Source organism: Anarhichas minor, unplaced genomic scaffold, assembly GCF_050575085.1.
Source record: "Anarhichas minor isolate MPS153535 unplaced genomic scaffold, ASM5057508v1 ptg000026l, whole genome shotgun sequence".
NCBI lineage: Eukaryota > Metazoa > Chordata > Actinopteri > Perciformes > Anarhichadidae > Anarhichas > Anarhichas minor.
In genome coordinates this window covers 12,369,225-12,388,453 of record NW_027466472.1, presented here as the reverse complement: position 1 = coordinate 12,388,453, position 19,229 = coordinate 12,369,225, and the positions used below count along the sequence as shown (strand labels likewise).

General features: G+C 41.4%; 1 protein-coding gene across 1 annotated transcript; it reads left to right on the top strand.

Moving 5' to 3' along the window:
- The first annotated feature begins 8,515 nt into the window (after window positions 1-8,515).
- LOC142958886 (putative G-protein coupled receptor 149) lies at window positions 8,516-16,616 on the top strand. Its single transcript, XM_076099892.1, has 5 exons — window positions 8,516-9,487; window positions 10,958-11,138; window positions 11,302-11,801; window positions 15,177-15,320; window positions 16,104-16,616. Exons 1-5 carry the CDS (start codon window positions 8,516-8,518, stop codon window positions 16,614-16,616), a joined length of 2,310 nt encoding a protein of 769 aa, XP_075956007.1.
- Window positions 16,617-19,229: the final 2,613 nt, after the last annotated feature.

Below are 19,229 nucleotides of genomic sequence, written 5' to 3'. Positions count from 1 at the left end.
CGCATAAGGGACTGTATGTTTTAGGGCGGGGCAACCTCGCTGCCACAGCGTTGTCCGGTCTGGTAGTTGTCTGTGTGTTCCTTTTACAACTTTAACCCTTTCACAGTGTGTTTTCAGTTCATAAAAGTCTATTAAAACCTTTTGTCTTGCCTAAAAATGTCTTATTCAGCATTATGTTGTAGCTTAGCTCCACCCTCTGGTATCACTTGCAAAAAAACAAAACAAGATGGCAAGTTCCAAAAACCAAGATGGCGATGTCCAAAATGCAAAACTCAAGGCTTCAAAAGTGTAGTCCCAAAACAAATGGGTGACGTCACGGTGATTTGGTCAACTTCTCATCTACAGTCTATGGTAACTATGTAACAAACGTTCTTGTAAATAAAACCATTGGTTGTGATCACTTTTGTGTGGTGACTGTGACATTGTACTGTTTCAAGCAATATTTGTCTTCACACTTGGGCACGATCTGTCGTCCACCGCTGACATTCCTACACCTCTACTTGGGTTTACACCGTTTCCTCCCCCTCTCTTTCTTCCACTCTGTCCTAAATTCCCCGACAGGAAATGTTTTACTCAACTTGACTTTGAACAGTCAGCACAGACACAGACAATTTGTCCATCTCTCCTTTTCTCTTTCACACTCAATGCACCTGAGGATTACTGCTATTTGTATTTTCTATCCTCCTAAAAGTTTCAACAGTAAGGGAGCACACTGCACGTCGAGTAATGAAAATCATGTAGCAAATAAGGTCAAGGCGGAATGAAGGTAAAACACACAGCGGGCTGCACACAGAGACTTGTTAACACTAACTGAGTGCTCTCTACCTCTCCAATGCATTTTAAAGGGTTCTAGTTGATCTTGAGGCTGCTTTGGTGCTTTATGTATAGCCACTGCCCTCTAATGTTCTGTAATGAAGGCACAGCAACAACCACTCTCAGCTGTTAACCCCTGTGGTCAAACACGCTTGTTATTTTTAGTGATGCTCAAAAGAGAGATTTTTTTTTACGCCAGCCAATTTTTTTCAAACTGCTCATCTCTGTCTGAGATGCGCACTGGATTGGAAAGACCAAGATTGAAGACATAGTTCCCCAAGATAAAATATGCTGCCAGTTGACTTGCTGGGGAGTTGCAATCCTTCCACAGTGTTTTGAAGAGCGCATGCTGGTTTGATAGCAGCCTGCTTGAAAGGTTTTTAAAAGTTGCCCAGCCATGCTTGTCAGCATGTGTGTAGATAGCTAAACACTGCTGACAAGATGATAGTAGATAAGTTAGCTCCAGATTTAAAACGCCTGAAGCAAAAATGTTTATTTGATGAACAATCAAATATTTCATCATTTACCTCTGACCACTTTGCCTTTCTGCCTCATTTCAAGCGAATGTATTTTTTCTGAAAACCCATTTTGATGTTTGAGTTCAAAAGAGTCAGTCTGTTGTAAAAGTAATGCAGGAAATATTGCAGTTTACTGAATTCCTGTTATAGTGAGCCATGTCCGCTACCACTCTCTGTGTGCCTCTTTATGGTTATTGCATCAGAGGAATGAATGAGAGTGCAGTAGTGATGAGGCCCAGAGGGGAAAAAAAGAGGTACTAATGGGACATTAATGAAAATCTTTAGTCTGCTCATTAATGTAGAAATATACACACATCATGCGCACGGTCAGCGAGAGGAAGGACGACTCAATGCTTGCGCACACACACACACACACACACACACACACACTCACAGATAAACAGATGGGTTTGTCACATTACCTCCTTATATTCCTCTCCTTTTATGCCCTTTCTCTCCCTTCAGTTAATGCTGTCTTTCACTTCAGTAACAAAGAAAACAAATGATAGTTCATCATCATCACTAGTTTCTATGCCTGAATACTCAGACAAGCTACATAGGTTTGCATTCATGTTCTCTCTGTAACCATCCAGGTAAATTACTCGGGGTTGGTTGTTTTCTTGTCAGATCGTTTCTTCTCCTGCAAGCAAGTAATTGATTCCATTAAGCCAGACGTGCTGGATGACTCCATTATGCTGATTAGTGTTGCACAGGTTATTGGCATGGAGGTTTGAAGATCATGGAGTGAGATGGTAAAAAAAAAAAAGACTAATTTGTCACATTTCTTCACAGTCAGATGCCTTGATAATTTCTGTCCCTGCAGGCCTGTTGCTGTGACCCGCCTGAAATCACGTCGGATCCTTTGCAGTCGGGACTTGCAGAGTCCTCACATAACACTAGCAGGGTTACAAACCTGCAGGAAAGCAAATATGAGTCTAAAAGAGTAATTTATTGTTGTCTGGCTTTGGTTTTTGTTCAGCTTGTACTGGCTTTAGGCAATACTTTGTTACCTGCTTCCTGTGTTTGACTGTGGTCCATCGCACAGGCCAGATTTCCCACAGTGCAATAGGTCCATCTGGTGGACAAACCATGACTATTTGTGACCAGGTAATACTTACAGAATTGTTTCACAGTCTGTCTTTGAACAATGGTCAGGTATAGCCCATATGCCCACTGAAACAGTTTTTGCTTGCTCCAATCATTTCTCCTGTTCATACTGGCCCTAAAGAGATCCCTCCTTAATACAACTTAAGGAATGGGGCACAACATACACAGTCCTCGTTCTATGCAAAACTATGTTCCAAAGTCTGAAGTGATCATGTGGCTTCAGCAGTCTGACATTGACATAGAGAGACCTATGATTGTGGGTATACAAGCCACTGTTGCGATACATACATGAAACAAAGCAGCGTGTGCCGACCTTTTTCACACCTCTCTAATATTTATATATAAGCTGAAGATGAAAGATGAGAAGGGCCTTCTATGTGTACCCTCTTGACTTTAGTCATTTGCTTGCTTTCCTCTCTTCTGTTTCTCTTCTCATGCACTGACTCGCTTCAGCTGAACAGCCAATCAGAGTGAACTTGAATGCAGTTCATTTTAAAACCGTTTTTAAATACTAGTTCGCAATGCTCCTCCCTTGATGGGCCTTTATGCAAGTAGCACCAGATCATTCGTGACTACATGACAGATCCCTCTTCAAAAAAAATTCAGTGTGAGTTTAAGGTGATCTCATTCACCATCCATTTTGAGTTTTGTGTGTACAGAGTTCCATATATTGAACAGAAAAATGTCTGTCCAAAGGCGAAAGGGCACCTTATAGCTCACCACAGACGGGATGAGTGACAATTATCACAGGCCTCCAGAACAGCTTCAGTGCTCCTTGACATAAAGTCTCCAAGACAGAAAGTCTACACGAGAGGTGACCGCCATTCCTCCATAAGATATCCCTGCATTCGGTGGTGGTGGTGGAGAGTGCTCTTTAGCCCACAGGTGTTTACTTAGGCTGTGATCTTAATTTTCATACTCATCAAACCACACAGTGTCCCTTTCTCCTTTTATTTAATCACTTTTTCTTTGTCAAACACATATTGGCCAGGGGTCCATGCCGCGCAAATAACATGTTGACCTTGTCTTTATTTTGACCAGCTTTATTTTGACCAGCTTTATTTTTAACAGCCACATTAGTTATTCCAACTCAAAGACGAGGCAAATTTTTTTTGCTAAACTAAATCTCTGAGAAAAACTTAAAAAAAACTTCAAGTAATGTTGTTCACCTCGGTTAAATTTGAATACATTTGTTCATGTATTTGTGGTAGGTAGGCAGAGAATGTTTGTTTCCATGGGTACTGCTACTGTTGGATATTTCTTCACTCATCTCACGTAACAATCATTGTTACCAAGAGAGATGTGTGATGCAGTTTGGTTCACTGATGAGGATGTCACCTTCTCTTAACCCTCTCATAGCACATTGTTAATCACTTCTGCAGCTTTTTATTTTGGAAAAGGTCTATAATTAATATTCAAACTCAGTCAATTAGTGGTGATGCAAACTGAACCTTAGTACGTCTGTGAGAGAGAGAGAGAGAGAGAGAGAGAGAGAGAGAGAGAGAGAGAGAGAGAGAGAGAGAGAGAGATAGGAGGGTAAAAGGTGTTTGTGTAAGACCATAAACTCCAGTCAGTGTTTCCATGGAATAAAATGCTGTGTATTATATGTGATCTAACATTACTTTGAGGAGTGCTATATAGACATAAACACACGTAAGCAAACACGAACAAGCACATCTTTACACTCCGCATCATTTTGCTATTTTTTTCCTGTTTTTTTTTTCATTCTGATATAATAGATAAATCAACAAGTAATGGAAATATGCTCAGGAAGGTATAATCTTCAAACACACTGCCTTGTGTATTATAGACGACAGCTCATGATCTGGCACATGCTCACACACGCACTTTCAGTAGTCATCAGGTACTAAGTGTGCAGGTGCATGCATATTTTTGGACACACACACACACAAACACTTGTGCACGCAAGTGTTGACGCCCAAATGCATGGTGTAAGAGTTGCCAACTGAATTTGAAGTTATTGCTTGGAATTTGAATTATGCATTCAGAATTTGTATGTATCTGTGAAAGCCAATGTTTTCATTCATGTCTCATATTTATCAATATTTATGCTGTAACATTTTGAAATATGGATTTAATGGTGCTCTGTTAGATCATGTGACAGATCATGTGACACTTCGACTGTGCACAGGTGGACTTTATTTAACTAATCATGTGACTTCTGAAAGTAATTTTCAGGTTTGTTTTGTTATTTTTGTTTTCCATTTCTCTTCACCAATCATGCCTATTTTGTTAAGTTCCATTACATAAAATCCCAAAAAAATCCATTTTAATTCCAGGTTATAATGCAACAAAATAAAGAAAATGTGCAAGGAAAATTCCTAACAGGTCAATTAGCTGGGCACAACTCTTTTATTTTTCAAATTCACTTTAACTTGCAGAAGTGTAACTTTTTTTAAATATTTTTTAATATTTGAAAGTGTTCTGCAAGAGTCTGAGAGTAAATGTCTTTTCCCATAAATAATTTAAGACCAAATATACAATACAATATGCAGTCTCTGTCCCTTAAAGTCAATATCATCTCGACAATTTAGCAACGTGAAGCTGCATGAATTAACCCTTGGCCACTAGGAGGCAGAAGACATCCTAACAAGCTGTCAGACACACAGCGACCATATTTATGATTTATAGATTTAAGTTGTTATGGCTGTGCATTTTCAAACAGATGCTCACATCCTGCACACCCGGAGGAACATTAGCATTCATTGTGATGTTTATGTTGACCTAATAAATTCAAGTCCAATATTCACGCTCTTTTAAGGTCTGCTTTAGCCTCTCTCAACTCACAGAAAATATGACCTGCTCTAGCTAGATTAGATTCTAAATTTCCACTTTAACAGCTAAGTGATGATCTTCTGTGATTTCAGCACTACAAGACATCGCTTTCTCAACGGCATTTGATTCAGTGCAAAAAAACATCACTTAAATGACCTTAAAATGCACTGTCTGAATTTGACATGCTGTAACCCAAAAAGAGTTAAGGGTTGAGTCATTATGAATCCATGGCACGAACTATTCATCCTCCTGTCCTCATTCAGTTTTATTTCTCTCTTTTATGTAAATACAATGTTCCATTCTGTTTCTATCTCTGTGTCAAGCGCTACTTCATTAATATTTGATGTGACTTGGGATAATGATGCACTTAGACGCTGTGTGTGTGTGTGAGTGTGTGTGTGCGTGTGTGTGTGCGTGTGCGTGCAGGTGTGGGTGGATTCGTGTTTGGTGGCAGAGAGAGAGAGGGGGAGACACTCCAGCAGTTCTACAATTTAAAGTTACAAACCGTGCTGTGCTGAATTTAGGATGAACCACCAAAGGCCAGTAAGCAACAGAGAAATGGTAGTGTGATTTGTGCAAACATGTGTGCAGATATATGAGCATCTATACAACTGAGTACATTATTAATGAATTTGAAGGGTATACAACATATCGCAGTCAGCTGTCATTGATTAGCTGCTTCTATTTCATGGTTATGATGAATTGAGGCAGAGACACAATGAGGTTTTACTTCATAACACTACCCATGGTTTAATTGTCATTCCCAACCCAATATTACGGATAAATGATAGATGTTGTATAGGATGGCTGTTAGTCTCACAATCAAAGTCTCACTTCATTAGTTTTAATGTCATGTCGTTTGATTTTATGACTCAATTAAATGTGTATCGGAGTAGATGCTGCGATGAAAATATAAGGTTTTAGCAAACACCTTTTTCTGTGTTAACACAAGGACAATATTGGTCATAACAGGCCTCATTTCACAGATGATTATAACTCTCTTCAAAGGACTCCACAATCTGTAAGGAATGGAAGGTTCTGTTAGTGTTTACCATTCAGGTTTGCAGAGGTTAGACTCTGTTTGTCATTAGAGCATCAAGTATCAGCGGGCAGGAACATCTGGGTGTGTTTCAATCTGCGGATTGAGAAATATATTTCTTCTAATTAATTCTATTCAGTAGAAAGTGAATATAAAAGCTAGAAAACATCGCGCTGTTGACATGTGATCAATGTCTCGAATTGTACGATTTAAAGTCTGATGTCTGTCTAGAGGACTCTGATTTTCATTTTTGCACAAGACAGCCTTGGCCAACCGTGGCAGCTCGGGGAAATTGGTCATTACTGCAACAAAATGAGTGGACATTATGTGTAATGCCTTCACTATAATATTCTTTTCTTACTTTCAGCACCAAATGCTCTTCCCTATATGGGAAACATATGCTTGCATCTAAACCAGAGTTAGGTGAGCTAATTATGCAAAATGTATTCTCATATGGTAAATGTTTTTTTGTGTATCTCTTCCTTTCCAGCTCTTCATCTAACTACCTTGATATAACAAGTATTTCCTCCATGAACAAATTATGCGATGCAATGTTTCCTATTTTCCAACAGATTCAGTTTCATTACACTTACTCTATTCCTTGTCTATGAAAACCTTTACAGAGTTTCACTCTCACCTTGTGCCTTTTCATGCAGTATGCATAAACACACAAAGTAGGTCACCTTGATGTGTGATGCTGAGCTCAGCTTGTGTACCTGTGTTTGTGTTTTAAGCCTTGTGGATTGTGTTTTGTCCTCTTATGTTCCTCTCTGTGAGTCTAGTCATTAGACTGGCTGTAAATCCGTTAGCCCCAACTCTAATTTAATTACAAGACCTGAAGTCAGATGCACTTACAGTCATGTTTGGCATCCATATCGATATATGTTGAATAAGGCTGAAAGAGCTGACCATCCATAGATACCGAAAAGGCTGAACATCCACAGATAGTGATATAATACTCTGAGTGAGAACATGATAGAGGGGTGAAAATAAACAGGCATGGGCTGTCATCATCCAGGTCCATGTTTGCATTTACACAAAGAGCTTAAGTCCAAAAGTACATCACCAGTGATAAACAGAGCACTACAAATCTATATATCTATGGACCACTGCTAGGACACCCATGAACCATCCAAATAAACTGAGAAGTCCTTCAGCCTGAAAATCCTTGAAAGCTACCGGGAAGGGTGAGTGAAGGCCAACACACAGGGTAGAGGATTCACATAAAGACAAACACAAATAAATCTGCCTCTGACCAGCCACAGGGACTTTTGTGTCCCTCTAAACCTGCTTTAATGTTGTATCTAATAAAACTATCCAGCTGTTGTAATTTTAACTTAATCATTGATTAAATTGACTTTTAAAACACATGCCTCTAGTGACGAACAAGGTTGATATGTTTTTCTATGACAGTTTCCATTTGGATGATAACTTTAAAGTACGTCATTGCCTTGGACATTCCTCCTGCGTTCCCAAGGGCTGTTCCACTTGATAACAGTATACCACACAGGATTAAATACAGATACACATGCACTCACAGTAAACTGGCCTTACTTTGTTACAGTCTGGCTCAGCCTTGGCCCTGGTATTTTGTTTCCTAAGCCGAAACGTTTTGAAAATGGAACAATGGAAGCCAATCTGCTAAAACTGTCTCGCACAGACCCGCCTGTATAGATGGATAATTAGCTTCCCAAATGGAATTAACCACAATGTCATGGGCCCCTTACTCGCAAACACAGATATGCATGTGGGTGCGGGGCGGGGGTTAATATTTGTCATGACCTGAGGAAGGTCGAGCCAAGCCATGCGAAAACGCAGCCTGATGCACGTGACCAATTCCAAACAGAAAATGTAGTAGTAGTAGGCAGCGTTTGGCCCAGCCCCAAATGACTACAGTGAGAGGAGACTATGATGACGACAGCGCGTAAAACGGCAGCTGGAGACGAGAGGTGCCCTCGTTACGCGGTTTGAACGGTGAACACAAGTGCCTCCCAGAACGGTTCCCGGAGGCTCCACATCCAACGCACCGTAAACGCTTTGATTACGCGTGCGTTCCCAGTTGGATCGGAGAGGGATATTGCCCAATGTCTCTCTTACCATCTCCACGGTGTGATTTTTTAAGAGATGCGGTGCAGGTTGTGCCATCCTCACATCTGTGCAGCGAGTTAAACTACACCGGATAACGAGTCCGATTTGACCAACTAAAAGTGCCAGAGGAGACAGAGAAGTTAATTCATTGAAAATGTCTACGACGCACGTCAGCTCCCCGGCGCCCAACCAGAGCGACCTTTCCACGGCCGCTCACGAGAAGACAGACGTCCCCTCGGAGGTGGAGAGGCAAATCCGCCTGGTGATTTTCGGCTTGTGCGTAATCTTCGCCGCTGCCACCTTCGTCGGAGGTGTGTATTCGCTGCTCTCTCTCCTCCGAATGAGGAGAAAAACCTCCCTGTGTCTTATTGTGGCTTCCATGTCGGTGGACGACCTGCTCAGTGTGGTCCCTCTCTCCCTCTTCATGCTCTTACAGTGGGAGACAGCTGGAGGTGGAGGGTCGGGCAGCCTGTGCACTTTATCTGGACTTCTGTACGTGTTCCAGGGGGTTTCTAGCAATATGAAGGCTTGCCTCATCGCAGCCTACACTTTTTATGTCACCAAGAGATTTGGAGTTCTTCAATCTGTCCGCCGGCCCCTAAGAGTGATGTGGGCCATTGCCGGTGTGTGGGCGGTCAGCCTTGCCGTTAGCGTGTTACCTTTGTGCGGATGGGGCAGCTTTACGCCGGTCTCTCTCGGGTGTTTCCCAGAGAGCGATAGTTTTTACACCCTGCTGCTTTTCTCTTTATATTCCCTGTGTTTCTGCGGCTTGTTGTTTTTCTTTATCTCCCTCACCTACCAGCTGCTGTGCTCTAGGGAGCCCCAGAGGACTTTACTGTACCCCAGCTATTTGGATATGGCGAGGGGACTGAGTGGCTCCGCTCCCCTCTGTGACCTTCCTTCCTTTTCCCGGGACAGCCTGAACAGTAGTTTCGGTGCCTACAACGAGCTGAGTCCAAGTTCATGCGGGACGGAGCTCAGGGAAAAACAGGCCAGCGGTGTGTCCCCGGTGTCCATCAGCGGACAGAGGACAGCAGCTGTCGGGGACACACCAGTTGTGTTTGCACAAAAGCGCTTCTCCATGATCCTGGCGGTTGTCAGAGTCATTTTATGGATGCCAATGATGGTGAGCAGCGTGATTACATTTTTTTTTTCTAACAGCTATACGAACTTTCAGCATATGCCTCAATCACGTTATCCAATAGTCTTCAAATTATTTATGTTTTTGTTAACATCTTATGTTTGTACTCATTTCCAACTTGCTGAAAGGTGTTTGTTAGTTCAAAATGGCAGTAAAACTACAAACCAAACAAGTAGAACTGTCTCATTATATTGAATATATATTAAATCTTTCAATAAAATCACTTTAACCTAAACCTGTTCGCACCAGTTAGACTCACCCAACCAACTTGTATGTTCTTAATGGGGAAGGTGAGCAGAACTAATCTCTCTTTTGTTCAACCAATTATACTTTCTACCCCAAAGACTAATGAAGGAGTATGGAATTGTTTCCATGAAGGGGCAACAAAGAGATGTAAGAAAAGTGTTCAACAGCCAACTAGAAACTCGTGGCTCTAATGTACATGACAAGACTGCCACATATTAATGCCACACATCTCCAAACCGACCACCATTTCTGTTTTAGCTTGTGTATATAGGCTATGAGCTGGTAGGGTTTAGTGTGGGCTCAAGTAACAAGTTGTGGGATCTTTAGTCATCCTGTGATGAAAAATAAATAAATAATACTGTAATTTTTGTTGTTGTTGGAGACCCATTACAAACCCCTTCAGGCCACTTCAGGGAAAAACGACAGTATTTTCTTCAATTTATTAATAATCTGTTTTGAAAGCATTTAGACATTTCGTCATGGTTTGTAGTCTCATTAAAATTACAACTTTACTGACATTTAAACAAACAAGCAGCAATGATTTTGTCATAGCCAATGTCCCATTTAATTAACCCCTAAAGGCCTTGAGAACAGTATTTGGCTTGTTTTAGTCAGTACCTAAAGGGCAGCATTTACTGGGGTACATTGTGTAATACTTTACATGATTGCCACACAATGAGCACTGCTGTTTCAACAATCGTTCTGGCTCAAACACAAAAAAATGTTGGTGAACAATGCTGTGCAGCCAGCAGACAATGACGGGCTAACAGAATTGGCATGCCAAACGTTCAACACTGAATGTGCAACAACCTTGGATATGAAGATGTCAACATTTCACTGATTATAAAAATGCAATGAATACAACTTGAAAATTCACAATGAGTTTCTTTTTTTTTCTTTTTATTTCTTTGATAAACAAAGAAGTCAACCTACGATGGTTTGTCTTTAGATATTTATTATTTGTATCGTTATCATTTACAGCTATATTATTTTTTTGAAAAATTTAGGTCAATATCAGTACAACAGGGCCAAAATGGCCGAGTCACATAAACACCAATAAGCAATATAAATGTATACAATTATTTTCAATTTAGTGCACACAATACAATAGTGCACCTCTCTCATATTGTTGTGTACAACACACTTCCGCATGCATACTAAATTACAGGCTCCTCAGTGAATTAATGTCCCCTTCCCCTTCATTCACAGACTTTGGTGCTGGTAAGCCACACAGTGAATGCACGCAGCTACTCCCTGGAGACGCTGAGCTTCTTTCTCACTCTGCTTGCCCCTGTGGTCACTCCACTATTCGTGCTGTCTGAGCGCTGGATCCACATGCCATGTGGCTGCTTCATAAACTGCAAACGGGATCCAACGCAGGAACCCTCAGGTAAAAAAATGAAGTCATAGAAATTTACCAACGATTCAGCATCAAGTGTGTTTCAACATAATGAATTCCTAAACAGGTTATTAAACCGGGCTATAAACATTGTTATATGGTGGAAAGGGTACTAAAGGTGTAATTACATTATTCCCAATAACTGTTTTCACAGTGATGAAAAGAAGATTTGAGTTCAACCTTTCCCTCCAACAAGGCTATGGAGTGTACAAGTTGTCCCATGCCACCGTGTCTCCTTGCAGTCCACCCCTCGAGAAGCCTGCCTATCACAGCCTCTCTAACTGTGACTTCCCTGATACCTGCCTTGATGCACTAGAAAGTGGGGGACTCTCCAGCCTTGGGCCTGGTTTTGATTTCAGCACCACCTGCCCTATGGACAGCTCCTCTCATGCAGACCTATCGTTGGAAGTGGTGGCCGGTGGAGGAGAGGCGCTGGCTGATTGTTCACTCCCTCATGAGAACCAAGGAGATGATGGAGACTTCCTCTGTGTCTCTTCGCTTCCTTCTCATCACCGGGAGCAGGATCACAATCTCACTGACACATCGTCTGTGTTCGAGGGCCCGGAGAGGAGGCTGTCACATGAGGAGAGTCAGAAAATCGAGCTGACAGACTGGGAGTGGTGCAGGAGCAAATCAGAGAGGACACCCAGACAGGTACACCACAGTCCAGAGTCAGCAGTTTATTAGTCTCACCATTAAATGAAGTCATTTTTAATCTGTCATTCTGTGGTTTATGGCTGGCAATAATTGATCTTCCACACTCACACTATATTGCTTTCCTAAACTAGTCAAACAACTGCTGCATTAGCCTGCAACATATGGTGATGTACTCTAGAGATGATCGTTTTGGAATGATTAGCATCCCAGGACCAAACACTGGATGGATTTTCAATCTCTGTTCAATCTTCATGTCTGTGTTTACATTTTGTTTAAAGAGGAAATTAAATGCTGTGTTATAACAGTGCACCTGTACAAAGATACAGAGACACACAGCTGTTGGACTAGGATGCAGTCTTTACATAACCAGGCTATAGAGAAGTGTGTGCATGGCCCGTGAATGGCCTTCTGACTCTCTGTTTGGTAGTCTGTATCTCTGTGGGGGGGGGGGGGGGGGGGGTTCCGCATCTGTGAATATGGCTCTTAATAATCAAGCTGACAGACTGGGAGCTGCGCATGTGATTAAGATAAAATGGTTAAAGTCCCCTCTTCCTCAGCCTCTCTCCTCTCCTCTCTCTGCCTCTCTTTGTTGGTGCTAAGCATCAATGGATTTTGACAATTAGAGTATCTGATGAAGATACTATCAGCAGCATACCACTTGCAACAAATGTCATTTTGTTTTTTTAAAACAAAAGAGTTCATTTATTGATGCTCCACTCTAAAATCAGATCAACAGTAATAGTACAGACAAAGCTTAATTCTCTCCTCGCTTTGTTTGCCCAAATGGAAGGTATCGTGGAATTGGAGAATCCAGACAGATGAGAGAGCTGCCTCACTCTGTTCCAGAGAAACAGCAGAGCAGCCACATCCATAACCTTTTATTAAACAGCATGACAGCATAGTAATTGGGACTTTTAGAGCAATGACACTATGAGCTTGTTTCAAAACTAACTGGGACATGAACAGGCAGTGGAAACATGCGTGCATACATACGCATTCGCACAAACACACTCACTATCTCTGTCTCTCTTCCTCTCCGTCTCTGCTCTACTTATCAGTCTGAAATGTTTTGGTTTGAAAATCACCAGAGGGTGCAAAATCCACGAAGCTTGCATATACAGCTTGACTTTGGCACTCACTTTGCATCATGTATAAGTCTGAGATGCTCACTGCTGCTGTGTGTGTCTGTCTGTCTGTGTTTGTCCTACTTCTTAATTTCTTAGTAACAAACTATACTATGCTCCCTTAGGCCTTATTCATTGATTGGGGTCATTATATACAAGAAGCCTACAATATACAATGTGTATGTGTAGCCACACACTGTATACAACAAAGACAAAAAAACTAAACAAAGCTACACAGATCCAGCAACCTCCCCCCTTGCCAAACACAGTCTTAATAGACATACAGCTCTAAATTAGCTAACAAACACAGATACAAAGTGTACAAATACAATATACAGTGTACAGTATACACACAAAGCCAAACGACAGATGAAAGCCAAGCATAAATAGTTTGGGATTTATTGCGCTTCCTGGCTTGTTCCTCGTTAGCAGGCTAGATGTCATTACCCAGCGTCTATCCTCCTTACTGTCAGCCCTTCCAGCCTTCAGCATCCACAGGGGGAGGTGGAATTACAGCTTAAAGACATCTTTACCCTCTCTGTGACTTTATGCTCTCTGCTAGAAAGCACAGACTGGGGGGCGTGTTCACAAGCCCTCTCCCAGAGGGGAAACAGAGATCGAATGTGCATTCAAACGTAGGAAACTGAAACCTATTTATCCTTCTGAGAGCACATCCAAAACTGTAAATGAATGTTATTCTCACCAATAAGCTACAAGATGGAGAAAGAAGACAAAAAAACATTGATTTGGAATGGACAATAGAATAAGACACATATATAACATGTTATGATCCGTATGCCTCCAATAACAGATATCTGACAGTGTTGCTTATATAAAATAGGTGGTGTGTTCATACTTTATGTTATTCATGTGTCAAAATATAGGCACAAAAAGAGTCCATGACAGCAGCTCTCTGACAATGTAGTTTGGCAGATCGGTGCTTTGAACTAAATGCTAAATTTAGCCCGCTCACAATGATAGCATCTTGATGTTTTCATATTTACCTTGTTCATCATCTTTGTTATGTGTGTTAGCATTCTAACATTAAACACAGTGTCCAGCTGAGACTAATGGGAATGCCATTAGTTTTGCAAGTGGTCACAAGGATTATGGGGCTGGATGAAAGTGGGATCACCAACGCTATTAAAATTCATCCTGGGGGGAACATGACTGTCTGTACAACATTTCAATCTTAACCATAAAAGTGACCGTCATATTGTGTGATTGTGATCTCATGAGAATATACCCAGAACACGTACACACTCACACACACACACAGACACACACACGTGTACACGTCAATGCACTTCCCACATTGATCCTCAAAGCATTACTTGATTTACTTGATGTGGTTTCAGCTCAACATGGTGGTCTCTCACTCTCTCTCTCTCTCCCTCTGTTCCTCTCCATTAACAATGATACAAAGACAATGACAGGAAAACAGACAGAGTCAGGGAGGACACGAGATTGACATCCTTTTCTTTTCTATTGTGCGTCATACTCAGAATCAGATCATTATATTGAACCAATCGAAATAATTGGGGCAGCTTAATGAGACCTGTCACCGTCTTCCACTGTCGAACCGCAGGATGCCTCTCCTTCCCCCTGCCAGCAATATGCATTGTCTCCAACACATCGTGTTGACAGAAGCTCACTTTGATGTGCTGTATGATGAATTCATCTCTTGGAAAATAATATTCAAATATGACCGTAAAATATGAAATATGATTAAAAATGGGAGTGATAAAAATGAGCCCGGTAATTGAAAAATTATGACAGTGTGATAAGAAACCCAGAAGAAATTTGATAGATGTTTTACACAGTGAAATTATATTATTCATATCATATGAATTCTGATAACAACTAAAGAGTTCATAGATCATATAGACATTTTTGCTGTGAGCCCAAAAGGCCTCTGGTTGCCTCTATATCATGGAGCCGTAACTCTCATATAACCGGCAGTGTGCTGTTGACAGGGCTCTTATGTATGCTAACACATTCATCTCCTTGCCCGTGACAAGTTGCCATCATGGACAAGGTGTAAGCTTAATTAGTTTGAACAAAGGGAACGAGATGCAAAAGGACCATTACACTTTTTACTCAATAACATGAAGCCAATTGAAATTTTGTAATTTGCATGATAATATTCTCAAGAAATGAGACCTGGCAAGTTAATACATGAATAGAAATGCTGTGGTGGATGTTGACTGAACTTTATTTTGCTCTCTACTTTGGTCTTCCTACGCAGCGGTCATCAGGTGGTCTGTCAATCCCACTGTGCGCCTTTCAGGGCACCGTATCGCTGCAATCACCCACGGGGAAAACCCTCTCTCTCTCCACCTATGAAGTCAGCAGTGACGGACTCAAAATCTCCCCCCACAATACAAAGAAGGTAATAGCTCTCGCCGCAGTCTAACATTTTTAGGGTTCAATTCCTGTTGATTATAGGCAATTCATCATATGACTTGGGAAATACTCATGCATATTGCTTTCTTGCTAAGAGTTAAAGGAAAACAATTATATTACACTCATGTCTGGAAATATATGAAGGTAGGCGACTTAAAAAAAAAGAGACTGGAAGCAGGTGGAAACTGCTCAAACCAGAACCAAAAACTACAAGTTGTGTATTGACGGGGTGTTGTGTGCTGTAGAAAAGCTTTGGGTAGAGTCAGACCAGCTGTATCCCTCAGCACCCAGTCTCTATGCTAAACTAAGTGAATCTCTCCTTGGCTCTGTAGTTTCACAAGTCTGTCATATGTCATTTCAATCATCTAACTCTCGGCAAAAAAAAGTGTAATTCACAAAATGTCAAACTATTCCTTTAACTTCGTCTTCAATTTGACCAATTACTGTCAAAAGCAACTAGTTTACATAGAATTTGTCAATGTCCTATTGGCATCTGGGGGCAATAGTATATAGCTGGAAGCATTTGGGAGTAGAGAGAAATGAAATAGCCCTATAACAAATCTGTGATTTGAAATGGGACATTAAGTGAAATAAGACATCTACTGAAAATAGACTTGTATGCACTGCATTCCAAGATGACTAATGGTAAGCCATGAGTGATCCCTGTGGTGGAATTAGGTTAGTTGAATTAGGACTAATGATGAATTATATTGTGACCCCCATACTGTTTGTGAATAACTTGAATTATAAATCTTCCTCTGCTTCAAAGGTGGAAGTGTATCGCTCAAAATCAGTTGGCCACGAGCCCAGCGCAGACGACCCGGCACCAGGAGGCCACGCTGGAGACGTGAATGTCAGCAGCGTAGGGATGGGCATGGAGATCGGAATGGGGATGGGTATAGGAGCTGGCATGGGGGACACCAACGTCAAGATTCACCTTGAGGTTCTGGAGATCTGTGACAACGAAGAGGCCATGGACAGTGTCTCCATCATCTCCAACATCAGCCAGTCGTCCACCCACGCCCGCTCGCCGTCGCTGCGTTACTCTCGAAGGGAGAACCGCTTTGTCTCCTGTGACCTGGGCGAGACGGCTTCCTACTCTCTGCTCATCCCCAGCAGTGGCAACGCAGAGGCAGAGACCATCAATATCACTATACCTGACACGGTGGAGGCCCACCGGCAGAACAGCCGACGGCAGACGCAGGAGAACTCAGGGTATCGTGAGGAGATACAGCTGCTAAATGAGGCCTACCGAAAGCAAGCTGGGGAGAGGGAAGAGTGACATACATACAGGATACCAAGAGGGTGTCTCTCAGGAGGAGGTTGGAAGACAAATTTCCTAATCATTCCACGTCACCACTTTCCAATCACCACCCTTGAACTGAGAGGTGACCCAGATAGAAATTTAGCTTAAGACTGTTATGAAAGTCTGTTTGCCTACTCTTGTACTTCCTCTTCAGGTAGCATCATGAGAGCACTTACATCACCTATCTGTAGAATACATAGAGATAGATTAGCCTGAAAAAGGAAGAGAGATGGATGTGAATTGGGGTAAACAAGAGAGAGAGAGAGATAGAGAGAGAGAGAGAGAACAGGGAGAGGCAGGAGGGAGAAACAGTATTCCAGCAGAGCATCTGTATTCCTTGAGAGAGTTTCACCATACGGCAGCCTGTCACATATCTAAAATAGATACAGCAAGAGAGAAATCCACTTAGACGTTGAAAAGGAGGGGCCAAGGTCTAGTCACACGTCTAATATGAAGCGGCTCCTGTACACTACATCAGCGGTGACTCAGCGGTGAGGGGAGGGGTCACCTGACCCATGTGTCTGACTCACCCATGTGTGTGTTGTTCTGCATTTGCGTGTGTGAGAAGTAGCCTTGCCGGTAAGGGTGGGGGGAGACATATGAGAGTAATGGTTTGCAATTTCAGCCACCAAAAGTATTCACATGTTTCCTTTATATGAATGTGCTTATTCTACATATATTTATTTTAACTCTGGTGTGTTTTCCTTTGCGTCCAAGTGCTATGACCATTATGTACTATTTACACAATTAATGTTGCCACTATCAAATGAGAGAGAGACCACTATCAACGCTGAAAATCTGAAAAATGAAAGGAGAGGCCGAGCATATGAGGGAAAGTGCAAGTGATTATTGAAGAAGAGGTCGATGGGATACTTTTGCAGAGGAGTTTTCTGCCTCATGCACATTTAGTGCAATTTAAATGAGTGACAGTGTGCATATTTTACTACAGTAGGCAGCATATGAATGTACATTTCAGAGCCACTTTGGGGGCTCATCTGCCCATCCAATCAGTGAGCCACTGGGCCTCTCACTTTCTATTGAACACATGCATATATTCAGGACTGGAATAAAATGTTCGTATATATGTAGGCCTATTTCAGCACTGTTTTTGAATGGTTACATGGACTGTGAACATCTGTCAGAAGCATATAAATCTTCTCTTTCCCGAATAATGTTGATGTATCCATTATCTATATGCACATTTACATGTACATTTGTGTGTATATAATTGCAGTAACATAGTAAAAATAGGTATTTTAGAGTAACTTATATATATTTATTTAAGTTTGTTTTATTATGGTGTCTTTTATATGTCAGCCGTTTGGTTGCGTGATCTTCAACCACAACATTGGCATTTTGTGGACTTTATTTGCTGCCGTTTGAATTTGTCCTTTATAGAGTCTACTTCATCAGCTGCCGCATTTCCCATCCTGCCGAAGAATGTTGTCATTAAAGATTCATACCGGAAAATTGCCTCCAACCGCATTGCAATGTCAAGAGCTCCCAGGCAAAATGTAAAAGAAAATAATGTACAGGCGTATGACTCATACTGAATGTAAAGTAGTATTCAATGTCAACCATTTCAGCTGTTAATGGTGCCAAAGGTTTTGTCAGCCGAGCACAGCTTCATCTCCGTAGAATCACAGAGTGGAAGTAGTTTGATCATCTGCTTATTTTCACTTTCAGACAGGACAACAGCTCAGCTTCTGGTCTCATCAAACCTTGTGATCAATAAACTTGCCATTTGCTTTCATTTGTGAGAGACTCGGACTTTCACAATAGCTTTACAGCTGCATGTTTACTCAGTCATGTCAACCATCTGAACTGATTCGGTTACACAAAGTACTCAAATGTGATTCTTTATTACAGAATAAAAGCAAATACAGTGCTGTGATTAACTACTTAAAGAAACTGACCTAGTTAGTTCGCCACCATCATTGGTTGTTGTTTGGTTGTTGTGCCCCTAGGATGACAGTAATATGACTAATCCTCAACCGCTGTATGATATTGTGTTAATGCTCTTATCTGTGTTTCAGCTGACATAAAATCAGCACTAAAGACATGATATTTTCTTCTTTTTTAGGAAGGTTTCACAAATAAAATTTCATCCTTGTGTTTGTGAGCACATTTAAATATATGTCTTTGTGGAAGGAGCGTAGAGGGAGAGATACCAGAAAGCAAATAGTAGGAAAGCAGCAGAGAATTTGAGTAAAGGGCACATGGCAGCAAAAACAAAAAGTAAAATAAAATTTAAAACGCAGTTATTAAATACATATGCCAGCAGCTAATCCTAAAGTTTTATCATTTCTCTCTGACCCAAGGACTTTCACCTCCCACTCACAACCTGTGATTATGCTGAAGCAATAAGGTAGAGGTAAGCCTGCATACAAATGTAGCATCAATGGCACTGCTTGAGACCTCTAGCTCAACACATGCGGCGTCAATGAATAGCATGCTTTGTTGAGAATGTACATCTGAGCCAGAAGAGGAGAAAAAAAACAGTAAACATGATGCTTTTTATCTGAGGTTTTCCATCTCGGTTAAATGATTCATTAGGGTCAGAGATCATTTGTATGCATCAGCTAGCCC